Source organism: Osmerus mordax, chromosome 16 (assembly GCF_038355195.1).
Source record: "Osmerus mordax isolate fOsmMor3 chromosome 16, fOsmMor3.pri, whole genome shotgun sequence".
NCBI lineage: Eukaryota > Metazoa > Chordata > Actinopteri > Osmeriformes > Osmeridae > Osmerus > Osmerus mordax.
The window spans coordinates 5,920,974-5,946,067 of record NC_090065.1 but is presented as its reverse complement, the minus strand read 5'-3'; the positions used below and the strand labels follow the sequence as shown (position 1 = coordinate 5,946,067).

The window sequence follows — 25,094 nt, the reverse complement described above, 5'->3', positions numbered from 1 at the left end:
CTGGCCAACTTCTCACTTTCAAACAGTTGGATACAAACTCTTCGACAGTATAGTAATTAGCTCCATGCTCAGTTGCGCTTGTGCTTCTATTTGACTCTAACTTAAATTTATAGATTTACAGTTAATCTCTTACCCTATTTGCACTTGTGTTTCTCTACACAACAAACTGTTTTAGGAGCATTAATTTAATAAATAGTCTCGTGTGTAGATGTGAAACAATTGTAATTACATTTTTAACTAAACTCAAATTTCATGTATATTGCAAGTTTTGAAGGCAAGACAATGTTCCCAGGAGTTAACTACAGTACATGGTGTACGAATACACTATTCTGCCTGTTGGGACACAAATCTCCTAAGCTCGAGAAGCTCTGTCATAACATACAAATAAAGACCAGCAAACATATCAGGTCCTGCTGGACAGGCCTGTTTGATTGACATGCTGCAGGACAAGACTGGACAGCACTGTGTGAGTGGAGATCTGGCCCAGCATCTCACTAACAACAGGGGAAAAGGAATTCGCATCTTATCTTCTCAAGTGTCTGAACATCCATATCAACATCACCAAGGTTACAGGGCATCATCCACCTACCCTGTTAAAAACTCAACAACAACCGAATGAACTGAAGTGATATGAGAACAAGAAACGGCTTTTTATAGCGACAAAGTAGTCACCGTGGAATGAGAGATGCTACCGCTTCTACTCTCGTGATTGACACAACTCAAATCCTGCCAGACAGCATGGAGAAAAATGGCTGTCAGATGAAACTTGGTGCTATTCCAACAGCCAGCTCTCTCTCTCTCCGAGGATGCCATCCGGCTGACAGTACTGATGTGCAAATCCTATCGCTGGGGTTCCAACATGTGTGCCACACACATCCACACCCCCTTCTTTGTTTTCACATGAAAGCTACCTGTTGAATTTGATCCAAAGATCTGGTGAGTAACAGTTGTAGCAGCATGTGGGGCCATGTTGATTTGATATGGTTTCTCCGGGTACTCTATTGGCTAGTTCTACTCAATGTCCAATGCATTGCGACATTGCATATGCATATGGAGACTGAAGGTGAAATGTTACAATGGTGCTTACACCACACTTGAATAATGATCAGGTATACCTGAGGACTGAAGCCTTTCATCATTTCCCAAGGCCAAGGTCTTATGGCAAACAACACTTGTGTAGTCAAACTCAGTCTGAGACCTGGAAGTTCTGTCATTCTTGGTAGAATCACATACTGTATAATTCATTTGTTGTTATTATATATTGAAACGGTATCAACCAAAATTACAAAAGATAGGCACCTGAACCATTGGATGAGACATGTACATAGTGTTTAATCTTTGTAAGATCACCACTGGCAAAGATGTTGCAGTGAGAGATCAATTGAGTACCTTTTAACATAATTAACATCTCTGGAATGAGAATGATTCATGGTGCCTCAAATGGACCGAACTCAAATTTTCTGGACTCTTTCAGACAGCCTTGTCTTGCACTCGATGGGTAAAGCAGGCTGATCACATCCTTGACAAGAGGAATGAGATCTGACACGCCACCCACGGCTAGTCCGCTCTGTAAACAATACCAGTCCTGTCAATCTCAAGCCTCACACGTCCATGGCTACTGTAGGCCACAGCTGGCAGACAGCTCCTCATCTTCAAGAATCTATTAAGTCCCTTGTTTTTCACCTGACACCAGCCGCTGTCCGTGATTGAATGATTAAAATGATGCTTCGCTTCGACAAGCTTGTCAGAGGCGAGTCCAAAAGCCTTTCTGCTTGTGGGCGGCGGTGCTGAGCTATATTTTGAGCACTGTGTTTCTTTGTTTCTAATTAATTTCAACACCAATTGTGCTTCCATTTGCTCTTCATATATTTCTGCTCCATTCCACCAATTATCTTTTTCGCTTCCTTATATTCAATATGCATTCAATCTCTGAAATGAAATAGTTTGTCATTTAACCTTGGTATGATAATATAAAGGACAAGAATGTCCTCATTTAGTGGAACAACTTGGCCCGGACTGAGGGCTTTGAGCCAATGACCTGCAGCTACACCGAATCTTGTTGGCTTCATGGCATTGCTCTTGCCAATGTGAAATGTCCTCAGCTGAACAGCATAGAGTAGAATATTGGCTAAAGTAAACCTTACTTCAGTTGCCATTTTTCTTAAGTGATGCTTTCATTTAAAAGAGGAGCTTTTCATTTCCACTTTCTCTGGACCTGTTGACCGCTTCCAGACAACTAGTGACACAACAGCCCAGTCAGTCACAGGCCGTTTTAATAATAACAATAAACTCTGACATTGAAGCCAGTGCCTTCATGCATCAGTCATGAAATAGAGAAATTGTACAAGTGGCTGGTTATTACATTTTCAACAATCCGTGTAATATTGCCTATAAAAATCCAGGATAAAATGAATTTGTAATTTTTTAATGTTAACATTATGTACAGTATATAATGTCAAATATAACTTTCCTTCTTTTCCTTTTGTTTGTGACAGGATTTTCAACAGGGTCTAAACATACATTGTCATGGAAGTAAAGATAATCAATTGTATTGCAATGCCCACCAACAATCTGCTGGTGCAGAAATTTATCATAACACTTTCAGACACCATATATACTCTGTATCAGTCTCACAGTGAATCGCTCAATGACCCTTCTTCCAATGTGATTTATTTGGGGAATCTGCAGGGCAATCCTTCATAAGCAGCCCTTTTGACTATCTTATAAAGCAGGCTATAATCTGAAAGAGAAACAGCAGTAAATTGAACTGTCAAAACAAAATATGGGAGGCTGTTTATCAGAAAGCACTGTGTTGACTACAAATTTCCCTCCTCTCTCTGACCAAATTCTGCATTCTTCTGACCAGACCAAAGCTCCTCTTTATGTTACCACAGTCATGTTTGTACTGTATTTCTACTGCATGTAAGTGAGTCATTTGATTTATACAAATGCTGTTCAAATCTGATATAAAACTTGAACAAACACTTTCAATTTAACATTGTAATTCTTCAATTATCAATTGCAGACCTAGAAGGCCTACGATTGCTATCACATTGCAAAGTAATTTGATGTTCGTGATGTTAACTAAAAGCTTAACTGAAAGCAATTTTTTCCTGTCACATTGCTGTGTGGAACTGTGTAGGAGTTAAGAGCTCTTCAGGGCCACAGGAGGGCCAAGTCAAGGACCAGGGCCCTGATTGGTCTATTGGAATCCTGATGATGCCACAGCAGGAAGCGCTAGCAGCTGGGCTCTTTGGTGTTTTCTCAGGTTCCTACAAGAGCATTCCAATCAAGTCTGATTCACCCAGTGATGGAGTAGGATGGATGCCTCGGTCAGCAGAGGTCCAGCAGAAGGCCGAGAGAACATCCTCGGTGTCCGAGAGGGATATTTACATTTACATTTAGTCATTCAGCAGACGCTCTTATCCACAGCGACTTACAGGAAATACAGGGACATTCTCCCCGAGGCAAGTAGGGTGAAGTGCCTTGCCCAAGGACACAACGTCATTTTGCACGGCCGGGAATCGAACCGGCAACCTTCTGAGTAATAGCCCGATTCCCTAACCGCTCAGCCATCTGACACCCTACAGTTGGACAGTGTGGAAGCACCACAACACAACTACCACATCTACAACACCGGGCTGCTACAGTAGCAGGGATGTGCAAACTGACGTAGCCTCTGAGGTTTTCTGAAATTGTTTTTTATACATGCTCCAAATGTGTGTCTCTACAGATTGTCTGTTTTTAGCCTGTGGAGGATTTTTTTTCCTCAGCCGATTCAAATGTGACAGTTGTTGCCTGTAACTGCTGATAGGGCAATAAAGCTGTTACTAACACTGCAACACATTGAGTGGGAATACTGTATAAGCAGGTTTTTATGATTACAGTTTGCTGTGATGAGGTGCTATTTTATGCATTTGGCAGGTTGGGGAGGGTGGGTATTACTATATATTTTTTACCAACTGGTGGGCTCTTTTTAATCTAAAAATGTTGCTCCCACTATCAGTCAACCAGCAAGCCCTCAGCACCCTATCCCCCACTCTGACACAGCACCTGAGAGCTCCTCCTCTTTGTGCTTCCTCTCTGGCAGGCCTCAGGGGAGGTCTGCGGAACTGAGAGAGGAGAGAACAGAGGAGAAGAGAAGAAGAGAGGGTCGGAGAGGAGAAGAGACGAGAAGAGAAGAGAGGAGAAGAGGAGAGAGGAAAAAAGAAGAAAGGAGGTAGCTGACAGTATGAGTAAGAAACACAGGTTGCTCTGTCCCCATAATGCTTTGCCTGGTCCAGGCAGAGGATACTGTTTGTCCTGTCATTGCTGCTAAAGTACAGCATGTGGGCGGCATGCTCAGATTGGCCCAGACACATGTCAGCTTGTTTAACAGGAACACTAGTCAAATTCTTATGCCATGCAGATTATTAAATGATATGGTGACAATATAGTTGCAAACTATTTTGGAAATATATAATTTACACTCAAATCATCTGTACTAAAATCTGTATTAAAGTATACATGGATTTTCTCCATTGTTCTAAAAATGCACACTGTGCCATCTACCCTAATACACTCCCTGTGTGATATACTAACAGCTGCCAAAAGAAAGACAGATACAAATTGTATGTTAGAAAGAGAGAACAAAAAGTAGGGGAGAGAGAAGAAAGAGAAGGAGAGTAAATGAAAAATAAGAAAAATGAAAGGCATTAACATTTCATCCAGAATCCATCTGTTGCAGCTGTTTAATGTGTGTAGCGTTCCCTGTGGAATGTGCCTACCGGTACTTTTTAGGGAACGAGGGGCAAGGAAACACGTTCTAAACCTCATACAACCGACACTCTGGCGAGACAAAAAATGTCCTAAAGGGCTGACTTACGCTATTTCAGCAAGACCGCTGGATAACAAGAACCCGGCAATATGATAACAGAAAGCACTGTCGTAAATCCTACAAGAAGGGTTCACCACTCTACAGAGAAATGAATAACAGTGGACAGAGTCTTGATAGTGTGAAACATAATAAAGCAGTAAGACAGACATGTCTGCCCATCCCTGCCCGCAGACAGTGGTATTGATCTGGTCTTTGATCCTGCTCATATACTACATCAAAGACGACCACAAAATGAATGAAAATAAAATAATGCGTTCCCTTACTCAGCTCACTTCCTTGGCTATTTCTATACATGTTAACTTCTGACTTTGTGTGTCAGATTTTATTACTTTCCGTTGGAGACGTTGTTCCTTGTGCTCAGATGCAGAAAAGTTGCAACAAAGACTGACTGAAGATGAAACAGCAAGCCTACAGTAAGTAAGTAAGTAAGTAAGTAAGTAAGTAAGACTTATATAGCACTTTTCATACAAGAATTGCAGCTCAAAGTGCTTTCATCGTGTGTCATCGTCTACGTGATTGGCCATTCTCTCAGGCCCAACATTTTGTTGTATAGACATTCGGGTTCTGCCATATGAATGTAGATCTTCCCACACACATAGATAGCATCTACTCATCAGTCACACTTTAGCCTGTGACTGAGGAGGATCGTTAGCAGAGTAATTTGCTCAGTAATGAGACAGATGTCTTCATCTATCACCATCTCTTCTCCTGGTACTTAAACATGAGATGAATAGGAACATCACCACTGCTATATTTGAGACTTAGAGGCACATTGGAATCATTAATAGGCTCTTTAAGTTGATTCCAGATGATTTACCTGTAAGGAAGCATCTCGTAAAGGTAAAGGATGGCACTGTCACATTGTGCTAATAACCAGAAGTGGAATTTCATCCAGGGGTATTTTTTAATGTCGCCAAGTAGTTCTGAATGTGCACACCATGCTAACCTTCCTTCCCAGAAGGTATGTTCATGATTTCATGGGGACACACAATGAGCATGATTCAGAAGTCCCTCTGTCACACCAGCACCACCTGCACCACAAACACTGTCAGTTCAGGCGGAGGCAGTCATTAGTACTTTCTAGTGGGTGATGGAGAGAATGTAGGCCATGTCTAGGCTTCCATCTAGTGGTAGTTTCATGACATCACGGTCTGGTGGTGTGCCAATGTAAGTTCGCTGGTCTCGGTTAGGAACTATGTCTCTTTCTGTTGGTGCTGCTGATTCTGACCACTAGAAAGCAGAGTGACATCAAAAAAAGATGTTGTGGTATCTGAGAGTGCTTCCTTAGTCTTTGCAATATGTACCTTGGTACTGAAAATATTCTCCCTGACTGAATTTATTTTACTGAAAAAATCGGAATCGCTCCCTGTATTCCTACAAGAGATGTTTCAGCTTCAGAAACTTCAAAATCAACAACCTACATTATGCGCAAGTTTCACTCGATAACCCAAAATAGACACCACAAAGATATATTTGAGGTCCTCACTTTTTGCTGTGTTCAATGTCAGTTATCTGTGCCACAAAGATAAGATGTTGGGAGGACAGTACCCACAGAAGACTAATGACCAGACTGCACAGAGATGACAGTGTGTCTAAAAGAGTAATACGTAATCTGGGCGATCATGCTAAAGGTTATTGTCATGCCTCAGTGAAGATACTAAAGGTGTTACCATCATATATTGTCATACAATGTCACACCTTGTCCGCTGGCAGATCTACTGCCCTTTGGCAATTATGTTATAGGGAAGCAAACGGACCCCCAAGGTGTGTGTGTGTGTGTGTGTGTGTGTGTGTGTGGGTGTGTGTGTGCGTGTGTGTGTGTGGGGGGGGGGGGGGGGGGGGCAGGCTGCATTGGGTTTTCACAGATGACATTCTCTTTGTCCCTTTATAGAGAGCTGTTGGAATGTCAGTCTTATAATCTCGATGGTAGTCTTTGATTCCAACCTCTGTAGGATACAGAACTGCTACCTTGGATGGCCAAACGTTTGGTCACATTGCATCAAGAGATTACAGTAAATTGCTCTTGTGCAATCTGTGTGACCTGTCATATAATACAACAAAATTATGTCAGAAATGATATGTGTTATTTGGCTCCATGTTTTCAACAACTTTGTAGTTTTTACTGTTTCAACACACACCAAATAATGGTTGGCTCTATTGAGCATGTTTACTGATGTTCAGTAGTTCATTAGAGTAATCTATCTGGGTAGTGTGAACATGTACCTGATACGTACAGTGTGTGTTTATGTGTGTGTGTGTATGTGTGAGTGTGTGTGTGAGAATTCTTCCCCATTAGCTTCCGATGAGAACCAATTCACAACAGCATCCTGGCTGATTAATGAGGGGCCCCAGCCAGACTAGCACTGGGACACCAGATGGCAGGGGAAGGTCACACTGGAACTATTAGAATCCTGCAGGACTTGAAGACCAAAATAATAGTGTAAGGAGTGGTTCAAGGCTCTACAACATAGCTTTCAAACACAGCTAGCGGTTAGGTTCTACGGAGTAGACAGTTGGACCACATCTATGCTTGAATAATTAATGACCAGGCTGGAAATATTCACATGTACCCCTGTATCCAGAAGGTTTCATAGCCAAACCTTGTCAAAATCTCTCAGCAGACGATAACTCAGACAGGAACAAAGTAGAATCTCCTGTGGATGGTGGAGAGATCCCAGCATTTATAAAAAAAATACAATTAGGAAAACAAGCAGGATTGGGTCATTTAGTGACCCCAGGTCTAAATATAATCTTTTCAGCATTGATGATGTAAAAAAACCTTCAAGGAGAGAATTTTTTAAACAACTACCTGTGTTTTTAATTGTCAACTTTTGCTTTTGAAGACACGTACCTCATCACTCCAGTCGTGTTAAATGTTACAGTAAATGAGAGAGATGGAGAAAGAGAGAAGAAAGAGAGAGGGAGAAATAGAGAGAGAGAGAGAGAGAGAGCGAGAGAGAGAGAGAGAGAGAGAGTCCTGGGATCAGCAGCAGACAGAGAGAAGGGAGGCTGACTGTTGATGAAGCCCTGCTCAGCACGCTTGATAGTGACATCGTTCTAACATTCACGTCCTGTTCGACTCAGACACCAGCCAGTGCCTCACACAGTCAGCTGGCAACAGAAACCCAGGTTAGGATTCTGACAAAAGCTCTATAAGTAAACAAATAGAATCAGAACCATTTCATGTGAAAACACATCACCCACGCACTGCCAGATGGGCCCAATGGAGCCACCTCAGGGTTGTGATGCAGTGGGTCCTGCTGAAATGATTCTGTGCTGTTTGTTTCTAGTTCTGGCTGTGGTTATGGTTTGTTCTTCTAGTTTGTTGTGTTCTACTGGGTAGTCCACTCAAAAACCTCCACATAAATAAATAAACAAGCCTGTCCATGCATTTTATCCAGTAGAGACAGTGGCACCGCTAGTTGACAGGCTTTTTGGCGTATACCCTAAGGATCTTGTTAAAGGGCTGAGGTAAAATATATGAAGGCTTTAATTGGGTGTTTGTGGAAGAAAAGTTTATTTTGGTCTTCGAAGTAAGTAGAAACTGGAATGTATGAAGGCAATTTGCTGGTTGAATAATGTCTAAAGGAATGTTTCAATTCATTTGACTGCTAGAAAAACTATTCCAAAATTCTTTTATTAGACTATCTTGAGAAGAGAGAGTTTGGGAGCAAGAAAAATAGCATAGAGATAAAGGAAGAGAAAGAGATGGAGAGAAACTCACAGATAATCAGTTGTTTGTCGCTAATTCTGTCATGTTAGGGATTGTGCTGTATGGTATTCGTATTCAGAATAACCTAACAAAATGTACAAGTACAGTACAGAGGTGGCTAGCAACCAGCAGTGGTCGAACACACTGAGGCAGAAAACCAAGCTAGATTCATTCCAAACAGTTCACAATTTTGGGGCTTTTTACAGTATACAGTGCTGCCTACTATGATTTAAAGTAGATATGGATTTTTAAATGCCTCTTAATATATGGGCATTTACCTCAATGATGGCTGGAATTATTGTTAATATCACCGTTCTATAATAAAGTGTCATACATTTTATGTTTTGTTATGGATAGATACATATACATTTGAATAATACTTTGTTTTTGAAAACTCTTTATTAGTGGCTGTCATGTTGGATTAGATACCTTGTTAGTGCGTGTTCCTGTCCACTGTGTGTCCAGCTGGTGTGTTGTAGTTGACTTTGCCAGCGGCGGCTGTGAGGTGGTCCTCATCTGAGTTAGCTGGGGACAACCGTGGTCTGAGTTGGCAGCCCACACCCGGCAGCACAGTCTTACTGCCTTCACTGCAGGACACCCTCAGAGAATGGGCTCCATCCACCCCAGCAGAGGTTGTTTAGACATGTCTTGATTGTGATGATAATAGTACTTGATGGTGGGAATTGTGTTTTGAATTAGTGGCATCTGGTAGTATTCGTAGCATCTAATAAGTACAGTCAACTCCTTTTTTATACTACAGGTGTGTATCTGGATGAAGTACCTCATGAAACGTCTCCAAGGTGTCTCTCTTCCATCACTGGTCTGGTAATGATCTTCTCCATCCTTTTCTGGGTTAATGGAGTTTAGACAGAGCTGTAGTCTAGTATTACCATCTCCCCCAGGGGACAACAGTGTGCTGTTGTCACAATCATTACTTCATAATAGGAATCTGCAGTTGCTCAGTGAGCTCAACTGCCAACAAAATCTAAACGAAAAAACAAACAAACCTAATGATGTCAGATTGTTCTCTGTTAAATCACTGTCTACTTTATTTACATCACATCTCCACAGCAGGAGTAATGAGCCTAAACACATTTAATACGCTCTTCTACTCAGCGGTACCTATTCTGAGGCCAGCCTCCAGCAGGGGGTTATGTATAGAGGATGGGTGGACCATAGACCTGTTCTGTTCTCAACACGTATTTACCTGCTGCATAATGCAGGACCCACAGTAGAGCTGTAAGTCTCTGGTTCATCTATTACTCAATTCTCTTCTCAGATATGTTCAATTCCAGGTGGACACAAGCTTTCAACTATTACTTAGAGTTGTGTCTTCAAATAACAACCAACCAGAATAGACGTTGTCTTTCTACTTCACGCAAATAAGAGATTAGATATGAGACAGAACTCAATCTATGGGTGAATGCTGTGAAGCATCAAGCTTTATGCCGTTTACTGAAAGCCGATTTTCAAGAAAACAGCTGGCCAGAGAGATGCTTGAGGCGAATTGTGACACTTGTACTGTCTTGTTGCTTCACAGGTACAGGTGTCTAAATAGAACATTCATACATGGAAAAAATTTGGACCACAAACACATTTGAATGACAGGAACTTATCCTTAGTATGTGCACAGTATATATGTCGGTTCTACATTGTCGTTGTTAGTCTTTTGTCCTTTGTCAGGGGACATTTTGGCCTGGTCTCTTTTTGCGATCGTGTTTTTCCAGGAGAGAACTGCTTCTGTGTGTCCAACAGAAGCAGGTCAGTCCAAATCCCCTCCCCCCTCCAGGAATCAGTTAACTCCCCCTGACCTGGGGCCTGGATGGGACACGCCTCCGAAAGACCTCCACACCATCTGGCCTGCTCACACACACCAGTCAGGTTTAACACACACAAACTGGACACGCACAAAACTATTCACACACACACATGTGCACAGGCACCAAATTGCATTTCTCGAACCTCTATGATCCGATTTTGCACTTCAAAACAAACAAAAGCGAGTTTGCTTTCTCGCATCGTGAAGGGAACACTTTTTTAACAACCAGTGGCCACGCACCATGAATGGTTCATGAAAAGGAAGTGTGTTTCTGTGGTACAACCCCCAGGCAGCACTTCACAATACCAAGGGAGAGGCTCTATCGATCTGTTCTCAGAGCTGGAAGCAGAGGGAAGCCCACCCAGGTCAAGGGGAAGATGAAAAACATAGAACGAAGGTAGAGAACAAGAAGAATAGTGAACCTCCAAGGAAATGGAAGACGGAACACACAAGAGCACACACACGAACATACCGACACAACCACGGGTACACACATACACACGCACACACATAGACAAACACACACGATACAAGTATACGCACAGCATGCAGATGCTGACTAACACACACAGACCCACACACACAGACACATAAACCCTCAAATACACTCTTAGGCTGTTTCTAAAGCCCAACAGTCAGAATTGGGGTTGTATTATAAAGTGTTGTGTTCTGTCCTGTGGTGGATTATCTGCGTCATGACCACCATGGCATCTGTCACAATAACGTGCAAATCTGTAACAGTTAGGGAACATAAGAAGTTTTTATTATTCAGTTGGGTACTAAGCATGTTTCCCAGAAGTTCAAATCCTTCAACGTAATTCTGGGGCCAATCAACATCAACCTGGGGCCAATCAACTCTGTTTGTTGGGACACCTTTAGTTGACTCAAATATACGGTAGTGACAGCTAGGCTTAGATAGCGAGCAGGAAGAGGCCACTGATAAGTGCTGAGCCGGACTTAGACATGATTGCCAATACACTGGACATATGGGGGGGAGGGTTTTTTTTAAAAAAAAGAATGCCAATTAAAAAAGAAAGATAAAGAGCTGCTGCAAACTGACATACTGATAGATTAAAGAATATTTTCCACCCAGTAAGCATCCTGTCTAATTTAACCGGACCACCTGTATATTCTATATTTAAACCATCATTCATAACAAATGTGAATAAATGAATTGAAGAGATCTTTCAGGGGTGTGGGGGGGCCAATGTGTCAGAGCACTCCTGTAACATCTCACACACACACACACACACACCCACACACACACACACACACACACACACACTCATCCCACCATGTGTTAGGAGGATTAAGTCTTGTCTCTGAGGGGGCACGCCATGCCATCTGTGCGTGGTTGATCAAGGACACACACACAAATATACACATGCACACACGCACATACCTACACACAGGCACACGTTGACAAGAACATACAATAAAATGAAGACCAAGTTCAGAGAAAAGGCAAACAGATAAAGTGTCTGACTTTAGCAGGATAGCGTGCTGGTTTTGTGGCTTAGCTACAGTACTGGGAGCTTTTAATTTGGTTTCTATGACGAAGATCCTGTAGCAGGATATTCCACTAATGCTTCAGATGGGTGTGGTGAAGGTGTGGGGGGGGGATTTTACATCAGCTATAATACATGAAACAGACCATGATGAACATGATGAGAGACACTGTGCTACTGGACATAGCTACAGTGTTCAAGACTGTTTGGGAACAGGGTGTTTTATTTGGATCAGTGATTCAAAATAGATTTAAAAGAGACAAATACCATGACATGACGGATAAACAATAACAATGATGTGCTAAATTAATTGTGTGTTTGTATTCATTTTCGGTGTCCAATCCTAGATATTGAACACACCAGATGGTTCTCACAGTGACACGGGACACGGGGCATGTCTGACATGTGACCTCACTCCTACACCCTGAGACAAAAGGTTCACGGTGCTAGAACCAGATACTTGGGATGAAACCATTCGATCATCCTGGTCAGAACTCTCCAAAAAGTGGACTGTCCACTCTCTGTAGAAAAACCAAGAGTGAAAGAGGCAGACTGGAAGAGAAGTAAGGAACATTCGTATTGCTAAATAGGTCAGCCTCGTAACGAAGGACATTCATCCATCAGAAGCTATCAAAAATGCAAGAGCCCGAACATTTTCTATTAGGAATTAGATGAAGTGCACACATGTGAGAGCTCCGCTAATCTATCATTCTCCCTAGGCTTCATACACTCTTCATAATGAGCCTGTGGCCTCCTATACTTAAAGAAACACACACACACATTGAATTGCATGAACTTCAAAATAATTTAGAATTTACCAAAATTGGATAACCTTTCCTTTTGACGACCAAAAGAACCAGTCTGATTGCATTTTAGCAGCCAATGGCTGCACTGGTTGCTTGTCGAGGATTTGCCGAGTGTGTGTTACATTGGAGTGCATGTGTTATGTTGTTTGCGCGTGTGTGTTTGCATGCACTGCCTTCATGAGGACCTTAGGGGATTGTCTGACACCCACCTCCACTACTGTGCATCAGCATATGGGGGAGAGTTGGAGAGACATCAGAGAGCTGCACTCGCTTTAAAGACACTGCTGCAAGTAAGGCAGTCTACTGCTGCTGCTCTCTCTCTGTCTAAACTCTTGGAGGGCAAAGAAGGGAAGAAAGAGGGAAAGGAAAGAGAGAAGTGGGGGCAGAGGGAGGGGGGCATAAAGCGAGAGAGTGCGCCAGCGAGAGAGAGCAGAGAGAGAGAGAGTGCGAATGAGAGATCCGCAGGGAGGAGGGAGAGAGAGATACAGAAGGGAGGAGGGAGGACTCATAGAGAGAGAGGGAGGGTAAGGAGGGACACTGAAGTGGGAGAGAGTGGAAGCAGGAGAGAGGAAAGAGGAGAGAAGGAGAGAGAGAGAATGTGTTTACGGGGCTGCAAGTGTGTTCTTTGCTCAGTGGGGAGCTGCATAGCTTTTGCCCTCATATGTTTAGATTAATCTGGTCATGACAACAACATCAGCATCGGCTTTAAGCTGGGTGGATCAGTCCAGGTATGTGTTACTGTCCATTACTAATGCATGCTTCTTTACTGTCTGTTAACATAGGAATGGATCTGTCAATGTTGTTGAGTTAACTTGAGTAATATTCAATTACAATTCATTGTGATTTTGACCATGACAAAAATATTAATAATGTCTGATGATTATTTCTTTATTCATTACAAAAATGTATCATTTTAGTAAGGTTTTGTAAGGTTTTTACGTTTGCCTACGTGAAAGTCATTGAAATTGGGAATGAAATGTGAGTGAACACATGATAAGTGTTCTGGGTGATGATGTGTCACTAGCCAGCATGTCCTGTAATATCCGTCAACTATTCTCAGCCAAATGAAGTCGTACAGTGCATATGTAGTAGCCACACGAGATTAAAGGGTAATCTTATTGCTTTTGCCATGAGAACATGCGGTTTGGCACACTGCTCTCCTACAACCAAAGTCAGATTAGATTGAGAGGGATGAAATGGGCTTCCATGAAGAAGGAATAGACTGTGCGCTCACATACAGTCCTCCAGCTCCATGCTTTTATCTCCCTGTGTAGAGCATCACAATCTGCCATAATTCTCATATAGAAATACAATAACATAACATGTCACTCGGACATGGGAGAAAGATGTGTTCCATATGATAAGAGGCAGCTTAATCCTTGGGCAATAGTTTAACTCTCAACATTATGGCATGAGTGGTTGCTGCACATATGATAATGTCTACCAGTTCAGTACCGGACCATTGTCTTGTGCATAGGCTGTCTTACCTGGCACATACAGTGATCTAGCGTGCTAATAATATGATTAAGATCAGGTGGATCCAGATCGTAGATTTTGATTCCAGGTCAGTTTGGGACTCGGGGAGAGGAGGGGTGACTCACCGCAAGTGTTGGCTATGTGGATGATTTGTTTTATCCACATGTCCAGCCTGGGAATTACTTTAACACACTGTGTCAGCACAGTCCGAAGAAGCTGGAGATATGCTTGGATATACTTCCAAGTCATATAGATGTCAGATAGATGGTTGAGAAATATTTTTGCACTGGATATCTCACCACGATCTGCCTTAGCTGGGACACGGTGTTCTACGTCACAGGGAGATTGATGACCACAGTGTTTTAAGGGATTTGCCACAGACCGTATGTGAGTATTTTCTCAATCAATGTTCTGCTTCCTTGGTCATAACTCAGTGACGTTGTGGGAGACTTTAAGAGTGATTTTTGTGGTTTAGAAGTGGTTGACAAATCACATGTTTATGCAAGATGTGAGTGGTGAGCAGGAGAGTGAACACTTGTTTTCCATATTTTGTCAGTCAACTTTCACATACAGTATGCATGCACACACATGCATATATACGAACAAGTACACACAAACAATTTGCTATTCTTTAGCACTCTTTACACACAATGCATCCCCTGCATCCCCTTTGAAAATCATTAAAACACCTGCCAATTATTTCATAGAACTTGTCTTTGTTTCACAGATGTTTACAAGGTTTCCATCTTGAAAAATGTTGACAGTTGGCAGTTAACATCAGCCTCCTCCTATGAAGTCAGACACCTTGCACATTAGCATGTGCAACAGCAGAGACGAGAGGTGAAAAAACACTGAAAAGGCAATAACATATTCTATGGCATTTATTCCACTGAATATTTCTATATCTGCCTAAAAATAGAGAAAGAAAAACTCATTGGGTAATCCAACATCGATATGGGTCGAACTGCCAGGCCAGTCAATGGGCCACCTTCTATAGTACTGCTGTTTGCCTGGAGCTTGGGTGGCACTGTTGAGGGCAACAAGGTTGCCAGCTAGCCCTCAGAGAACACAGACACGGATGCACAATAATCCTTCAACCCCATAATTTGCCCTAATCACATCTCAGCATGCAGTATCAGTACACCGCGCACTCAGACCCAGGGGCAATGCAGACACAAGACAAACAGAACAGCGCACAAGTGTCTGGGAGTGTTTGTGTGCCTGCATAGACGTGTGTTAACCTGATGCTAAAAATAAACGTGTTGGTAGAAGCAGATTTGGTGTGTGTGTGTGTGTGGGGGGGGGGGTAGAAGTAAAGACGGATGATGGGATGAGGGGCGCTGGGGCTGGATGAGTGGCTGTACACATTCATCATCCGTCTCTTCACTGAACAGATGGAACCTGTGGGCCAGTAACCCGTGGTCTCCCACAGGGCAACACAGACAACACTTCATGGCTTACGATGGGGTAGTTAGAACCAAATTACTGCCATGTGTAACACTCAATTTAGACAGTTAACTTGGTTCTGTTACCATTCTACAGTGCTGGTTTCGTGCCCCCCAAAAAGCTTGACTTTACTGTAAATCACTTCCTATATCTTTAGGTATCTGTTTTATTCATGAAGTCCTGATCTTCCCTGTGATTCGGACTCTGCCGCTTCACTAATAAATGAGCCAGTGCTGTGGTTACCTCCCACCCCAAGGCATGGTGAGCTCCTGGAAGCCTGGAGAAGCACGCCCCCCTCGTCTCCTCTCCTCAGAACCATGCTCTGTGAAATCCTCCCTGTGAGCCTCTGTCAAGGCTGGCTGGACAGACATAGGAAGTGCATTATGAGCTAGATTCGAACTTTGAAATCTGGAGGGTATGGATGTGGAAAGGATGATTCTTGGTGATCCGTAAAGATTGGGAAACTTGAGAATCCAACGGTTACACAACTTCTGTCACAGGGTGAAAAGGCAGTAAATTGTGCTGTGTTGGTGCTGTGTTGTTTTTGTGGTATAACTAAATAGTGTGTTTTTGTAAAATAGGCATACCTAAATAGCTATGTACTGTATAGTAACTCTATTTTTCCAACTATCCATCAGGTGAAGGAGGGGGGAGGAGATGAGTGACTGAGAAAAGTCATCCAGTCCAGATCTTCATCCAGTCCAGATGCCAACTACGTACTGGACAGTCTCCTGCCTCAGAACCAACCTTTCCATACCTGCCCAGCTGCTCAGATCATACAGGCTTTTTGGAGCTACAACCAACTATCTTTTTGGGATCTTCAGCAAGCCGGATCTTCTGTCTACAACTCAAGACCTCTTTCATATCACTGGGAGTTCCCAGATATCTGGGATACCCCCTGATGAGGGCTGTTCAACAGAATAAACACGGGATCTTACAGGACGAGCCGTATCCCTCTGGGACCTGCTTGTTCCCATTGAAAGACTGATCTGAGAACGGCTCCCGCGGTCGAAACATTCAGGGTTCTCCTGGAGTTCACCACAGACCCATCCATCCAACCTCTGTACAGACCCTCCTCCCCAATGCTCCCGAGGAGCCGCCTGCTGCTGCTCTTCTGCTTTCTCCTCGACCAGGGAGTCCTGCCCGCCCTCCAGTCCCAGAGTAGAATGGGCGGGGACCGTCTGGGGCAGGCAGCACTCAGACACAGAGGCGGGGCTGGACTTAGAGGTAGGGCAGGATGGAGGATGCATAAGGGCTCGGGGGTTCAGAGGGTGAAGAGAGGATGGGTGTGGAACCAGTTCTTTGTCCTGGAGGAATACATGGGCTCTGAACCACAGTACATTGGCAAGGTAAGACGTTCTGTAGAGCTTCCATGCTATTTAAAATGACATAGCTTTAGAATGTTTGGAAGATGTACTGAAGAAGGGGCCAAAAGGCAAAGTTAGCAGAGGGGATGGATTGATCCAAAAGCCATGCAATTACAATTTTACAGTCAGAAAAGGTGCAGTGTAAACCAACATCTACAGCCCATTCTTGGGTTAGGTACTAAAGGAGTATGCATAAAAGAAAGCCTGGTGAGGAGTCCATCCTTTAACAAATGAAAACAACCTTTCTTTGACTTCTTCCTCAGTCTATTGATCACAGCTTAGGGTCAGAGGTCACCTTGAGGAGGACTTCAAATGGTCTCTGCTTTGTATAAATTCTCTATTGGCTGTTTCAAGAATGAATTGGTGTTTTCAGTAATGAATTAATCATTGAAAGAAGGCAATTGCAGTGATTGTGGCATCAAAGGTAAAGTCTGCTGCAGAATGACTTCCGACGGAGCAATGAAAAATACATTTCTACACCTGACGCAACACTTTGCTGCTCTACAGGGACCTAGGTGGGATCGTTCTTTCTGATTCACTGCATCACCATTGAAGGAGATGAGGAAAAGGTGTCAGAAAGCTCATAATCAGCATTCACAAGGTCTCACTGTGAGAGAGGCTGGCTGGTCTGTGTGACCGTTTCCCTGATGGTGCCAAGTCAATCACTGGTTGTGAGCCATACTCATGGCAGATGTCTGCCGTTGGCAGAGAGATGAGGGACGCTCACCTCCCATAAACACATTGACAGATACTTTGGCTGGGCAATGCTAATACCCTGTGATTCAGAGAGAGTGAGAGAGATGGGGAAAGGGAGTGAGAGAGGGGCAAAGAGAGAGAGAGGGAGGGAGAGAGAGAAAGGGAGTGAGAGAGGGGCAAAGAGAGAGAGAGGGAGAGAGAGAGAAAGGGAGTGAGAGAGGGGCAAAGAGAGAGAGAGGGAGAGAGAGAGAGAAAGGGAGTGAGAGAGGGGCAAAGAGAGAGAGAGGGAGAGAGGGAGAGAAAGGAAAATAGGAAAAAAGAAAGAAAAAGAGACAAAAGAGAGGAGAAGGAGAAAAAGAGGAGACATTTTTCAAAAGAGGAGAAGTGCCAGGATGGAACCTTGCCCATAGAGTAGCTACTGATTAATCTGCTGTTACTAATGCAGGGAGTGCGAAGGATCAGGCCTTGATTATCACTTGGTGGATGGTGGGGGGTGGAGGTTTGGAAAAGCCAACACAGAGAGAAATCTGGCACCAAGGACTGTGACCTTAGGTCATGGAATCCCTCTCAGAGCCAACTGACTGTTAGCTTGCAAGCTAGTCGGTCTGCAGCAAGCTCGGCCATTAGCTGTAACAGTATCAGTCGTAGTATAGTGGTATCAATTGCAATGGCAAGCATAAGGAGATTATTTATGCACAGCTTTCAAGGTTATTTGTTTTGATTTTAACATAATTGTTGTTATTATTAGTTATGTTATCATGGTTTCAACCTTTGGTGCTGTCAACTTTTATTCTTTACTGTTAACTACTATCTGATAAACTAAAACCTTCTCTTTGGGATCAAGTTAAAACCATAGAGAAACTGTAAGATTTTGGACTTTATAAACTGTTGGCATAGTTCAGCAGGGGAGACTTAATGTGGTGAAAATCTTTACCAAAAGTTACGATACCGTCAGATCTTGAAGTGACTAAATCAATGAAACATGAAGGGACAGCAGAGAACAGAACGAAAGCCCGACATCCCAGTGAATTGGATGAGACTACTTTCAAGCCAACTGCATTTTCTCTTCCATGACCTTGCACACCTTAACAACAACATTTGGAGAAGAAATATTCACTGCACCATGACTCAATAGCCACACATGAATGCTCTATTTGGCTTGCACCATGAATTATTAATTTGGAAATGTACTGTCTGAAGACCCAGATGGACTGCTGTGAGAGTCACACAGCAACAATTTAACTCTGCTTACCACCACAAGAAAAATAATTCAGCATCTATGGGGAGTTGCCATGTCCATTAATAGTCACTACTATTCTCCAGTCAAACACTGTCTCTACAACATTCTGGATTCACACAAACAATAATTGTCCAGACTGAAACTTCCGGCCTATAATTAATGATGTGCACTTTGAAAGGATAGACTGCAAAGACAACAGGCCAGGGTAGATTGGAATGTTGCAAAGTATGACTCAATTTTGCCAAAAAATTGAAGTCCAGCTCCTGCAGCATCATATCTGGCTCTGAGTCAGGAAGGAGAGCGTGAACTTTAACATTGTCTCTGCACAGCCTCTACTGTGAATGTTGTAATAATGCATCACCTACTGTACCTGTCGTCATTTGTTTCAATCAGGTCCAGAAGAAAGCACACTTTTCATGCCCTTTAGAGAGAATGGATCATCATGCTGGCCCCATTAGCTGTGTCTATGACCTTTACAGACACATTTGAGTGTCCTGGGGGAGAGAGTCTGCATGACATGATGCCAGATTATCTTTTTATAATTATTTAATTTATTTCCCCAAATTCTTGACAGTTCTCAGATCATAAGTAATGTTTGAGTTGCACACTCTCTTTTCTCTCACTCTCTTTCACATACACATAAACACACACACACACACACACACACACAAACACACTCACATTCAGTATGCACATAGACACCTTTGACTAAACCCTATTGTCAAATGGTTAACATGTGAGGTGAATGACCTGGCAAACAATCTCAGACGCGATATAAGATGTTATACAGTATATTTCTCTATCCGATTAAATTAAATTTTCTTCACTGGCATTTTACTGTAGACAAATAAACCATTAATCTCCTAAAAGGGTTTTTATGGTATAAGTCTCTATGATGTTATTTGTGCTGTGGCTGGTTTATGTTGTGGTTAATGGATTACCAGGAAGTTAATACCTGACCCCTGCCACCCATCCTAAGTAATGAATCTCTTCATGTGATAAGCCACAGATAGCTGATACTGTCATTTCCTTCTTAATTAACTGTGTGGTACAGGGCCCTACAGTGTGGTACAGTACAGTAAAATGTGTTCCTAGTGACTCTGGAAAAGGGTTTTGATTCCCAACATATTTTCTGTGAACAACAGTGTCACTAGAAACATTCTAACCCATAATAGCATGGTAACAAAAACTTTTGGTATTAATTCTTTCATTTAATAATTATTTTTCTTTTGCCAAAATACAACTGAATCTGTCTTACAGGCTTCTACGTATCAGGGGTTATGTACAGGGAAATCAAATGATGTAATTAAACCCTAAATCTCTGTCCAGCTCAGTAGACGCTTCATGACCTCAGTCAGATTATGTTTATGTTACAGTAAATTCTGCTAAAGAGTATTATTCACAGTGAATCTACCGAAATACACAAGGACATGGAAGAGTGGCATCTAGATGTTGAATAAAATATTGACAAGCAAACTGTGCTCAATTTAGTGCATGACGTACATGTATATTTTTTATTACTAGTCTGTGTATCCTTGCATAACTAAGATGGACAAATGCTTCCCCGACACAAAGCTGTAAAGCTTTGTTGTATTGCATAACAGTGGCAGAACAAACTGCCTACATATTATCATTCAAATGTTTACTGCATGACTTGCCTCCTAAACTTCTTAATAATAATATAACAATGTTATTATTTTTATCCAGTGTCTGTGCTAAACAAAAAACTAAACTCTTACATATATTTTGTATTTTCTGTATTATGAAACAGCTCATGTTTGTCAGTCCATTTCCCATTTTAATTGGGAAGATAGCATTATGTTGAGACACGACCCACAGACAGTTAGGGTTATAAAAAGGCTTATTTTGAACCTGCGATGCATGGGTTCAAAGGTAAGAGCTGCTTCAAACCTGCCTTTCAGTTTTTTCCAAAATACTTCATAGGACTGGTCTGTACAGTACAAACTGATCATACAGTTGACACATTTGTCAATTGCACTTACAGTAATAGGTATGTTATGTTTTGTACACTAACCAACCAAATCAGTCAATACTGGATATCCATGCACTCGTGACATATGATTGTCTTGACTGGCCCACTCTTGACCAACCCTGCGTTCTTCCTCAGCTCCACACTGACCTGGACAGGGGTGACAGTGAGGTGAAGTACACCCTGTCAGGAGAGGGAGCTGGCTCTATCTTCACCATAGACCAGACCACAGGAGACATCCACGCTCTGGTGGGTCTGGACCGGGAGGAGAAGTCCTACTACACTCTCCGAGCCCAGGCTGTGGACCTGTTCTCTGGCAGGTCAGAACAGAATCTGGATACCCAGAACTCGCAAACCGTGCAGGACAAGTTCTCTGAAAAGCCCTTTGTGTGTTTTTTTGAGTGCAAATGAGGGTTTATTGATAAATTCATGGTTGGCTGAGAAAACAAGATATGACAGTTTGATTAATCGTTTAATTAATTGCAGACCATTGGAGCCGGAGTCAGAGTTTATCATCAAGGTCCAGGACATTAACGACAATGAGCCCCGGTTCCTTGAGGGCCCCTATACAGCCAGCGTCCCTGAGATGTCTCCTGCAGGTAAAACATTCAATAAAACACCAATAGATTCACTTTACCCTGGAGGTTAGACAGGTACTGGTATACTTTCACTTTACTCTGGAGGTTAGACAGGTACTGTTATACCTTCACTTTACCCTGGAGGTGAGACAGGTACTGGTATACCTTCACCATACCCTGGAGGTGAGACAGGTACCAGTATACCTTCACTATACCCTGGAGGTGAGACAGGTACCAGTATACCTTCACTATACCCTGGAGGTCATAGTGTGGGTTGTGGTTCAATAAGACAGTGGGTAGACCGAGATCAGCTCTGAAAACCTATTTTCCAAACAGGTTTCCTGAGGTTAATAATCTCAGGATGTGAGAGCAGAACAAACAGTTTCTTCCAGATATCGATCACACCTTCTCAGCTTGCCAGCTAACTGCTTCCCGTCTGGCCACATTATCAAGTCTTGCAGTATGTCCTGTTATTCTGAATGCCAGGATATGTCAGTTGGGATGTTCTTCAGCACAGTAGACTGGTTTTTGACGTGTATTTTGGGCAATCTCAGCCCACTGGCCCATCTGCTGGTTGATTACTTGGAGTTTATTTAACAGTTACCCCCTAATCTCTTAAATCGCCTCCAGGACACAGAATGGACAAAAACACTTGTCCTTGTTTTTCACACAAACTATGTAAATGTCACAATCATTTGTGACATTTACACATTTACAATCACAATAGCTTCTGCGAAGCTATTGTGATTCAGGCATTTATTTACACATTTATATAAAAATGCTTTTTAACTTAATTACTTCAGTTTTCAATGCTCCAAATAGTTTAAGTAACTGTTATGTTTGCTGTGTATGTATTTTGCAGGGACTTATGTAACCCAGGTGACAGCCACAGATGCAGATGACCCCACCTATGGGAACAGTGCTAAGATAGTCTACAGCATCCTGCAGGGACAGCCTTACTTCTCTGTGGACTCAAAAACGGGTGTGTTTTACTCCAATCTCACTGGAACATCCTCAAGTTAAACAATGCATACATTTCCCAAACTGCATCAAAATCAATGCAATGTTAATCGTTGTTATTTATATACTGAAGAAAGTCCCAAGTGAAAATTTATCAGAGATTTTTGGGGGGTCAGTAAGTGATTGGTTGCAGGGTTTACTAAATGGTTTGAAAGCTTGTCTTTCTCCCCTCCTTGCCACTGGCAATGTATGACCTGCCGGTATCTTGCAGACTCAGTCCTGATCAAACGCTATCCGCACAGGGAGAGGCAACATGGGGCCTGATTAGTCTTTAGCTCCAAGTCAAAGGTCTTCCTTTTATGACATCCTACACAGATGTGTAATGCGGGGCTTAATGAATTCAGGGATCTGAACGCACCTATCCTTCTATCCCCTGGAGCAACATCAAAGAGAAAACATTCTCTACAAAAGTCACCACTCATCGTTTTTCTATCTTTTCTTTCTTCTTCTCCACCCTCTCTCTCTCTCTTTCTCGCTCGCTCTCACACTTTCTCTAATCACCACCCACTATATCGCTCTCCCTCTCTCTCTGTTTCTCATTCTCTCTTTCTCTGCACTTATTCTAATCCCCATTCTATCTCCCCTCTCTCTCTCTCTCTCTCTCTCTCTCTCTCTCTCTCTCTCTCTCTCTCTCAAACTTTCTCTCACCAACAACTCTATCCCTCCCTCCCTCTCCTCCCTGCCTCTCCTCCAGGAGTGATCAGGACAGCCCTGCCCAACATGGACAGGGAGGTGAGGGAGGTGTACCAGGTGCTGCTCCAGGCCAAGGACATGGGAGGTCAGCTCGGGGGTCTGGCTGGGACCACCACCATCAACATCACCCTCAGCGACGTCAATGACAACCCACCCAGGTTTTCCAAAAGTGTGACATGTTCCCATAAACTACTACTACTGTACTATTACCCCTACTACTGCTTATGAGAGGGGGGATGTGGCTAAGGTTTAGTAACCAGACAAGAGAATTGGTGTTAGCAATTGTTTTTTAGTCTTTGGTTACATACAGTTTTACTGTAACGTCATACTGTAACACAAGTGGTTGTTTTTTTAGTACATACTTTGCCCAGTGGAGAATATCAATTCAGAGTCTTATTCTAGTCCAGTGGTTTGCTCAATATGCAGTCAACAAACCAACCAGTAGTTTGACAACAGGTTCTCTGTGTGAATCCTCTGGTGTTTTTGATAAAAGTGTTTCCACAAAAGAGCATGGGGACATCTTTGATCTCTGTCTCATCACTTTTAATGGATTGTTTCTGTGGAGGAGAGTGAAGTAGAGTGAGCCTTGATCTCACAGTTGTCTTTTTAAATTGTCTATAATGAGGTTCCACATATTTCAAGGGAAACCAATATCAAATATTACCAGGTTGGAGAAATTCATAATTGGATTCAAAGGGGCGCACCATTAAAGAGATATTATACTTTAAAATCCAAGCTGGTGTTTGTCAGATGTTTAAACCTTACAGTAAAAAGTAAAAAAGTACTATTTGATGTAAGTTAAATATCAATCTGTGTTTGATTTACCTTTCCAAGCTTTTTGTTAGCTTACATTCCAGGCAAACAAATGCTCAAGGATGTATAATAATGAGATGTCAGTGATTATTTCATTAATGCAATATAATATGAAGTCAAAGGAAAACAAAAACATAGCACGTCTCAGAGTAATGTGAGACTAGGAAGTCATGGTTGTCCCCAAAAAAAAATATAGCCAATAGGCCAATCTTTTTTTGTTTCACATTGCTCCAGGTATTTTTCACCTGCGCATCCCAGAGTCCTCCACCGTGGGGTCAGCGGTGGGGCGGATCCGAGCTCATGACCTGGACGCAGGAAGGAACGCCTTGGTGGAATATTCTATTGTGCCTGGAGACGAGGGGAACATGTTTGACATCACAGAAAACGGGCACAGTCAGGATGGGATCATAGTCCTCAAGAAGGTAGCTTTTCATGATCTTAGCTGTGCATAGAAAAAACGAACAAACCTGCTGGAAACCTGTTGTTCACTGTTGTCCTATTTTTGCATACACACACTCAGAGTATAATTTGGCAGTGGGTTGTTTGTAAAACCTTGTATTTCAGATGCTTATCAAAAGAGAGAAAGTTGAAAGTACTTGAGTTGAATCACTGCAGCAAGCAAGGTTGCACATCAGTCCTCCATATCCACTCACTATTCAAAAACACACCAACATGAACAGAAAGAAGTCTTCAAAATAACTTTTTTTCACAGGACACTTCTGAGTGCCTTTTCTGGTCTGCTTCTTTATTTCATTTATTCCATTTTTAAGAATAAAGTGTCCAGTTTCTTTTTTTTCATTTAGACAAAATGAATAAAAGAAAGAGTCCGCGGCGGTTGGAAAACTGAGTGGATGATATAATGTGAAAGACAGATATCTGTTAAGACAGCCCTCAGAAGAGCTCTCCACAGGTCCCCCTTTAAACTTGTGTCCTCGTGGCGGCACACAGTCCCACTAACTGTCTCTCTGAAAGCTTTCAAAACTACTGTGAGTGCACTTTGTAGAAGATTGATACTTTTTATAGAAGAGGAGAGGTGCGTAAAAAAATCTCACAA

At 42.5% G+C, this 25,094-nt stretch overlaps 1 protein-coding gene across 1 annotated transcript in view; it reads left to right on the top strand.

Moving 5' to 3' along the window:
- The first annotated feature begins 16,725 nt into the window (after positions 1-16,725).
- The window catches only part of cdh12a (cadherin 12a), an 18,158-nt gene continuing 9,789 nt past the window's right edge, over positions 16,726-25,094 (top strand). Inside the window, exons 1-6 of the mRNA XM_067253915.1 lie at positions 16,726-16,992; positions 21,075-21,256; positions 21,423-21,535; positions 22,377-22,496; positions 23,229-23,396; positions 24,275-24,462. Of these exons, the coding sequence (XP_067110016.1) occupies positions 16,726-16,992; positions 21,075-21,256; positions 21,423-21,535; positions 22,377-22,496; positions 23,229-23,396; positions 24,275-24,462 (1,038 nt within the window). The remainder of the gene's footprint in view (positions 16,993-21,074; positions 21,257-21,422; positions 21,536-22,376; positions 22,497-23,228; positions 23,397-24,274; positions 24,463-25,094) is intronic.